General features: G+C 38.5%; 1 protein-coding gene across 2 annotated transcripts in view; it reads left to right on the plus strand.

Moving 5' to 3' along the window:
• LOC122993073 (contactin-associated protein-like 4) overlaps positions 1-8,256 on the plus strand; it is a 135,141-nt gene extending 126,885 nt beyond the window's left edge. Inside the window, exons 22-24 of one of the 2 annotated variants that reach the window (XM_044366930.1) lie at positions 3,615-3,833; positions 5,574-5,645; positions 7,519-8,256. In XM_044366930.1, coding sequence (XP_044222865.1) covers positions 3,615-3,833; positions 5,574-5,645; positions 7,519-7,715 — 488 coding nt within the window. In that variant the 3' untranslated portion in view covers positions 7,716-8,256. The remainder of the gene's footprint in view (positions 1-3,614; positions 3,834-5,573; positions 5,646-7,518) is intronic. The other variant, XM_044366931.1, reaches the window with a different exon arrangement.
• Positions 8,257-8,552: the final 296 nt, after the last annotated feature.

Genomic DNA, 8,552 nt, shown 5'->3' on the forward strand with positions numbered 1-8,552 from the left:
AAGTTGCTTTACTGTAAAGCATCTGAATGGATTTTAAGCCTGGAGGAAAAGGGAAAAACTCATCCTCTGGGAGGGATAAACCCCTTCTTCATTGACCTGCTGCGTTAAGTCCTATACAGGGACCTGTAACAGATTCGGGTGACACAGTAACAGAGTCGGGTGCCGCAGTAATTGGTTCTGTCATGACTTATTCATGTTCTCTTTGAGCAGCTCCATCAGAGACGGACTGAGATATAAGCTGTGAATAACATGAGAGGCTCAGGGCTTGCAGGCTGCAGCCACAGCTCTCTCATAAGACAGTCACCACAACTGAGCAGTCGTTTTACAAAGAACACTGGCTATTAGTTGTAAAACATGCTATTGGTAACAGTTTTCATCAGAGGCATCCATTAGGTAATACCAACTAATGACCAAGAAAAAATTATTTCATACAGATCACAAAATATATCCAGAAATGTTCCTGTTTTTGACACTTTTGCTTTGCTTTGTTCCAGTGGCCTTTCACTAGACTCTTTAAAGTCTGTCTGAAGTCTGTCCTAAAACAATAGTTCAGGAGCTCAAATGAACACTGACACTGTTTGTCTTGCTGTAATCATTCCTCCTGTTCATACTGGACATGAAGAGATCCCCTCATAATGCTGGGGAACAAAATCCACAGTCCTCCTTCTGTGCAAAAATGTATTTAAATGTTTACTAAGCTAATATGAGGCTTCAGCAGTCCAAATTAGTCAAATCTATTCAATATATTTCAAGGTTACTGTCTTTTATGTGTGCAAAATTCCCTCTTTTTTGTTGCGATCCTTCCATTGCAGCTGAAGAGGAAAAATTTATACTAAAAATGCTAACTATGGATGATGTCCACTTTATTTGACTAACTCAGCTGGCTGAAGCCTCGTAATATCTTCAGATAAACTTTTAAATACATTTTTGCTCAAAACGAGGACTATGGATTTTGTCCCCCATTAGTTACAGTGCATTTGGGGGAGATCTTTTAATGGTCAGTATGAACAGGAGGAAAGATTACACTGAGCAAAACCTGTTTCAGTGTTTGTATCGGCACCTGACTGTTGTTTTAATACAGACTTGAAACATTGTGAACAAAGTGCAGTGTAACATGCGGTGTTGTGTGTTTGTGCCATGTGATATACTAAACTTTAAATAAAGATAACCTTTGTTTATCCATTTAATTGTGATTTAGAATATTTAGATTTAATTCCACACATGCATTCATGAGTATGTCAGTCATCCAGGTCATATAGGTATATCGAAAAGCGTTGAGTCAAGAGCAACTGGACTTGTTATTTCTTGAAGACATTCGCTGCATTACGTTTGGGTGTGTGGTCTTCAGGGTGGACGAGCTTCTGTCTTAGTGTTGCAGGGTTTGAAAAATACAGGGATGTGATACTTGTTGAAGATCCTCTTGAGTTTCACCAATACTCCAGCCACGTGTGGAATGACAATGTCGTTACATTTGTTCTTTTTTCCTAACGCGCTGGTGGTTTTGGTGTTTTTTACTGGATCTTGTTGCTGTTTTCACAGAGGTCCAGTTGGAGTAACCATAAGCGTTTAGCTCTTATGTGACTCATTCATTTAAATGTCCGCTTTGCCATTGCGTCTTTGTGCATAAAAGTTGTTCAAATCTTTTATATTGAGTAGAAAATTGTTTTGGCAGCTTTATTTTAAAATGTTAGCCACTGGTTTTAGCCTTGAAAAAACCCACATCTGTCCACATCTGGTCAAAATAACAAAAAATACTAATAAAACAAATCCAAGTTCTATGGTAAACATGTACACTACAAATCTTATGGTGTAGCTAATACAGATTCTCCACAATCCTTTGTCTTATTGGATGTAAAGTGTAGCGCAGTGTGTTTTTAACCCCGTCATGTCAGCACGTGACCGGTCCTCCCCTCTGTCAAACCAGAAGAGACAAAGAGTCAGATCAGGATCAGAAGAACAGCAGGAAAGTGGATTTCCTGTCGTCCCCTGCTGACCCTGTCATCCATCAGCCTAATTAATGGACCCGGAAGGAATACAGAGAGACAGAGAGGGGAGGAGCAAGGTTGATGGAGTGACGTGTTTTAGCTGAGCAGAGCTTTCAGACTGCAGTCATGTTTCCTGATGCCTGCACACTGCTTCAGCTGCTCTCATCAACTTGCAGATGTGTCCTGGTAAAACCACAGTCACCTCTCAGTCATCTGAGCAGACACTGATGCAGCTCATTAGAGCGGTAACGTTGGCTTTCACATCTGCTGTTTACACCGCTGTGAAGGAGTGGAGGTGAATGATGAAGGGATTTAAGTCAGTAAAATGAACAGAAAGGGGACGAGAGTGCACATCTGTCTTGTGGAGTGATGGACGCGGACTGGAAGCTGAATCACTGACAGTCTGTCTGCTGTAATGGGAGTGTGTGTGTGTGAGGTTATGTGTGAGTTCTAGTCATTAGAGTCAATGCACTCCACTATTGTCCCACGATAACGGGGGAAAGTTGCAGCTGAGTCGATGAACCTGTCAATGTATTTTATGATTTATAAGGACAAGTCACCTTACAGGCAAAGAAGGTTTTGTCTCTAAACAAAAGGGGGAAAATTTAGCTTTTTTCTGCAGTATTAGTTCTTTTCTTTAGACATCCAGTTAGTTAACTTGTGCCCACATTGCAATAAACCATCCTAAAAAGTGTTCACTTTGCATTCAGCTTTCAAATCTTACTGAATCTCTCAATGATAGATATTTTTACTTTTCAATTAGACTTTCAGTTAAACTTCGCTTGTTTCAGAATCAATCTACAAATGAATGTATCTCAAAGAATGAGGCAGATTTCCATGGAGGATATTTTAGGAAATTTGCTTATTTACTTTCTTGCCAGGAGTTAGATAGAGTTAGATCGAAGCCTCTCTCATGTCAGTACTGTAATTGTGAAGCTACAGCAAGTGTTTTTTGTATAGATTAAACCAATAAGGTAGAATGTGTTCATTAGTGATCTTTAGAGGTGTTCAAATGTGGATTTTCTTAATTTTGGACAGAGCCAGGCTTGCTACTTCCCCCTGTTTCTAGTTTTTATGCTAAGTTAAGCTAACTGGCTTCTGTCAATAGCTTCATATTCACCGTACGTCTAATGTTCAGTCTTCTAATCCAACTTTTGGAAAGAAAGTAATAAGCATATTTCCCAAAATGTCAAACAATTCTAATCATGATTCTAATTTAATTAACTTAAATTAGATTGCTTTCAAATTGTTTAAAGAAAATTATTACTTCTTCCGGAGCACTTTTGTCTCGCCTCTGAGAACACACAGCTAAAGAGGAAATTCCAAAAAAGTCACAATATCTTATTTGAGGATGATTAAATCTTACTTTTATTAAAGATAAGTAATCTTGTCATTTGCATAAGATTATTAAACTTTTTTTTTCAAGACAACTGGTCTTTATAAGATATTTAAACTTTTTTTCAGCTGTAGAGCTGACAGGAGAGAAGAGAGAAGTCTGAAAAGTGAATTGCATGGTTGCACTATCTGGCGTTGCTTATTTGAAGAATCTGAGCAATTTTTAAGCCGTGCAAAGTTCTTTTTTATTCTGTTGAATTGATCAAAACCTCCGTCTCATACTTTACTTTTCAGAGTCTGATGAGTTGGATCCAGACTTGGCCAGATTGGCGTCACTCGGGTTTACCGGCTGTCTGTCCGTGGTCCGCTTTAACTCCATCAGCCCTCTCAAAGCTGCTCTGCTCCACCCGGACACCAGCCCTGTCGTCATCACCGGACCACTGGTCCAGTCCAACTGTGGCTCCTCAGCTTCAGCCAATCCCTACGCAGCAGAGAACACACACCACCTGTCCGGTAAGACAGCAGGAGTCCAGCTTGAAAAAGTGTGCTAGTATGACTGTCAAACATGATGGTATTGTGGGAAAATGTCTGCTGGTTGTTGGTAGTTTTGGGGTTAGAAGATTGTAAAAACTCTACAGTTTGTGAGGAGATTGAGGTTTGTGATGTGGATGTGGAGAGGGGAGAACAGGGTTTTGCAATTTTCAACTTTCTAGTGCAGACGTAGTAGTAGTCGTAGTAAAAAAAGAAAAATTGAAAGGATTCACTATAAGGATACGATTTTTATTGTTTAGGTTCAATATTCTGCTCTGGCATTTTTACATCTGTCACTACAGCACATGGATCATCAACAACCACTCTGACTTTCACAGCTGATTTTTCTTATATTTGATTTTGTTGATGCAGGAGTTTGTGTTGGTTGCCAGTTTCTTGAACTGCTGTCTGTTATAGACTGATGTATTCTCGTCCTTCAGGCAAAGAAGACACTCTGGTGCCCCAAAAGTCCCAGGTTTACTGTGTGTCAGTTGGTTTATACTGTGTATATTGGTTTTAATAATTACAAATTTGCACGACTTAACTACAGCGTAAATTAAGATGGGTGCTGTATTATCACCTAATAATGTTCCCATATCTTTAAATGTCAAAATCTAGTTGTAAGAACTTAGTTACTTAAGTTTTTATCTTGCATATTTCCAAATAAGTTTGTCCACAGAAAACCTGCAGCCAGGGAGAATCATTCCAGCACACAGTACTGCTGATCTCTGGTCTCTGAGCATGTAATGAAGCCTCCATGTATATTCTGCTCTGTTCACTGCAACTTGGAGGTGACAGGGCACAGTACATACACACACAGTACACACAGAGTGGGAGGTTGGACCTCAACATTGAATTTGTTCCCCAGGGCTCTCTAAGGTTAAAGACTGTAAAGTTGGTTGCAAAAAAGAAAGGCCCATTTTTCTTTCCCAGAAATCCACTGGAAAGAACTGCCTAGCTGTATGCTCCATCGAATCATCTGTGGTAGTTCCCAGCAGAGGGGAGTCATTAAAAAGTGTCAAATGTAAAAAAAAAAAAAAAAAAAAAAAAAAAAGGTTATTCATGGGATATTTTTGCCCTCTCATCTTAAATGTCATTGCTTTGCCTTTTGTCCTAAATGCTCAATAATTTATGACATTTTTAACATTACATGAAGGTAAATGTTTAATAGTAGGTTTGCTAAAAGGCTAAAATTAGATGTTGAACCATGCCTCCTGAAAATGACACCTGCATAGATATGTGTGAGTGTATGCTATTTCCTTTTTTCCTCCTCTGTTCTTCTTTGTGTATCTATTCTTGGTGGAAGCAGCTTTTTTGCACTGTATAATGAGCTCATTAAGTATGTACACCTTGTTGAGGAGACTAATGACAATGTGCTTTATGAGATAATTAATTTGGACCACAGAGGGGAGTTTCCAGAGGCATTTCTTTCCTCTGTTCTTGTTCTTTTTCCAGCTTCATGTTGCTTTAATAGAGTCCCTACTGTAGTAATCCCTGTCTGCTGTGAATGATGGTACTGTGATCTTGTCTCTGAATTTCTCCCCTTGTGTCTCTTCCTACTCTGACCTGTTTATTTTTCCTCTTTTCTCTTATTTTCTCGCCCACATTTTCTTCTTTTTCTTCTCCACATCTCTTCTTACGTTGGTTTTTCATTTCCCTCTTTTCTCAATATCTTTCTCCTTGTCACCTCTCCTATTATTCCTCGTTCTTTCTCTCCTGTAGACCAGTCGGGCTCAGTGGGTTCAGGTGAACCTTTAGTCAATGCCATCAGGACTGACTCGGCTCTGATTGGAGGTACTGAAGTGTTTCACCATTTTGTCACTGCACTGGAACATGCTGTGTGTTGTGTTAAAAAAAAAGATAAAGTCAGAGATTACACTAAATATGTCATTCATGAGAGGTATTCTGCTAAAAGCCAGCAAAGGTGATGTGATGGGCAAAAAAATTCCATCAAAAGTAAATTAATTTTTTTGCTCTTCTGTTGGGTCAGATTGATTCAAAGTGAAGATTGAATGGTTCTTATGAATGTGTACTTTAGGTAGAAAAACTGAGAGTCAAAAGTCATTTAAAACTACCCATTAAATCGGTCAGACTGTGTGTCAGTGCACAAAGGACAGCCAAACTAATTAAACCTCTGCTGAAATTACTTAGCTGATGGAGAAACTTTCACACTGTTATCTTCAAATGTGTGGACGTTTTAAAACCAAAGTAATATAGTGCGAAATTGATTTCAGCTATATTTTGGAATTCTAATTAAATGAAACTTGTCTCTGGATAATGAAAAGTGCTGAACAGAAGAGTTCAGCACCAGTCCAAATGTGTGAAATTGTGTTCACTGTGTGTTAAAGTTAGATTAGTAGAACGACCAGACTGCAGAGCAGAAGAACTGACAAACCCAGGGGAGGGAGAGAAATCATGCTGCGACTTCACAGTAGTTTCACAAAGCTCTGTGACCAAAGTCCTCTGTGGCAGATTTACTTTACAGAGAGTCAGCATGTCAGCAAAGCAACAAGGCTTTCCAGGATTCAGAGAGATGATCAGACATCAAAATGTCTCTGTTGTAGTGATAATGTGGACTCTGCTTAGTCGGTTCACAGATAAGTTTATAGGACAGTCAGTGTTTTGCATATTTAAGCTATTTTACTGCTAGATTTTACATTAGCATGAACCTTTTATCAAACCTTTTTTTTTTCCTGCCTTATACACAGTTTTTGGTTTCCATTCCTTTCAGTATGGAAATCAACATGCAGAGATTTCAAATTAGCTAATGTTAGGCAATCCATCACAAAGAGGTTTAAAATGATTTAAAAACACATTACCACACAACCATAATGTAATCTGACAAAAACATAAGTCAACCGAGTTTAAGTCTTAACAAATTTATCGTCATGTTGTATTGAAATGTCAGCAAAACAATGACTTCGAAAGATAAGAGTAAATAAAACACAAAAAATTCAAACAATATAGTAAACATTGGAAAGTGGTTGTCTGTTATATGTCATTTGTAAAGTGTTTAAAAGTGAAACAACCTTGATTTTCATGTTTCATTTATGCATAGAAGCTATTTTAATTAATGTTTTTAATGTACATTTTTTAATTTAGTGATATCTACATATATACATTTTAAAGAAATACTAATATGTTTTACCAGGAGTTATATCTGTGAAGATTGAACATTGTTTAGCCTAGCTAAGCACAAAGACTGCAAACAGGGGAAAATATCTTGCTTTGCCAAATGAGTAGACAAATTCCTTACCACAGCTCCAAACTTAGCTTTGTTTTCATGTTGTATCTTGTTAGCTAGCAACCGCTAAATCATGCGAGAGTCAATCTGGCTTTTGATTAAGAGTTAGCAAAGTGTGAAACGCTCATAGCTTCTTAGCTTGCGTGCAGTCACTATGTCAAGAAATAACTTCACAGTCTCTATTTGTTAAATTCACATGATACAACATAAAAATGTGAGCTTTAGTTGTTGGAAAGCACTTTTTATGGCTCTTGGCTAGCCTCCAGTATTTATGCTAAGCTACGCTAAGCACATCACTAATCTACCTGCACTGATCTCACAGAGATTAAATTGATATCAGTCTTCTCCTTTGACGAAAGAAAGCAAACATATATTTCTCAAAACGTCTGAAATACATCAGAGTTAATGTCTTCTGCCTTGCAGGTGTCATCGCTGTGGTCATCTTCGTGATTGTGACCGGCCTGGCGATAACTGCCAGGTTCCTCTACCGGAGAAAAGAGACTTATCGGAACAAGGAAGTGAAGGGAGTCAAACAGGAGGACAGCCAAGATTTTACTTTCAACACCCAGGCTGACTCCCAGAACACCTCCAGTGAAAACCCAAAGGAGTATTTTATTTAACCGGAGACATGACGATCCGATGAGTTGGTGGTGTTTGAAGCTGAGGAGGCAGGCAGAGGTGTCCTGCTACACCTCAGGACTTGAGAGCCGCAAAGACATTTCGCTAAAGGCTGTGGCTCCGCAGAATACGGAAAGCACTGTTTATAGTGTATATACGTACACAAACAGCCAACATTGCTGGACTTATAAGGTGTTGATATACTTGTTTCAGAAATTGTAAATATTAAAAAATGAAAATGTGGAAGTAACGTCTACAACAATCTCTTGCTAATGTCACTCTGTCATATTGAAAGGTTTTAAACTCTGTTTTTATGGGTTGACTTAGAGTTTTCAAACACAACTTTATTCCAGTGAATCAGGGTGCTTGCAATCATGACTGGAGTCATTTTGCTGATGCACTTTTTTATGAGGATGATGAATGGATGTTTGCTCAATTGGAAATGGAAATGCTTGACCCATAATTAGGCGCTCAGGAAGAGTAACTCTGTAAAAGGTAGTGTTTGTTGATTTGTTCATGTGGAATAAATTTTTTTTTGTTGTACACTGTGTTTTGGTGGAATAACAGTATGCACTCCCTAGAGGCTGTAAAATCTCAAATCCCTGTTTAAGGGAAACCAGTGTACCAGTTTTAAACTTTACACAAAATTTTCAAGTACTGAGTCCTTGCAGCTGGCATGTGTCCACCAAATAGCAGGACATTTTTTGATTATTTTCTAACTCCAGTCATAACATGAATTAAACATTTTCATCAGTGATTTTTCTCCCAGCAACATTGTGCCACCACAGAATTTCGGTGTTAACAAGCGACATCCTCAAAGCCAACATAGTTTTACTCAC

This window comes from Thunnus albacares, chromosome 12 (assembly GCF_914725855.1).
Source record: "Thunnus albacares chromosome 12, fThuAlb1.1, whole genome shotgun sequence".
NCBI classification, from domain to species: Eukaryota; Metazoa; Chordata; class Actinopteri; order Scombriformes; family Scombridae; genus Thunnus; species Thunnus albacares.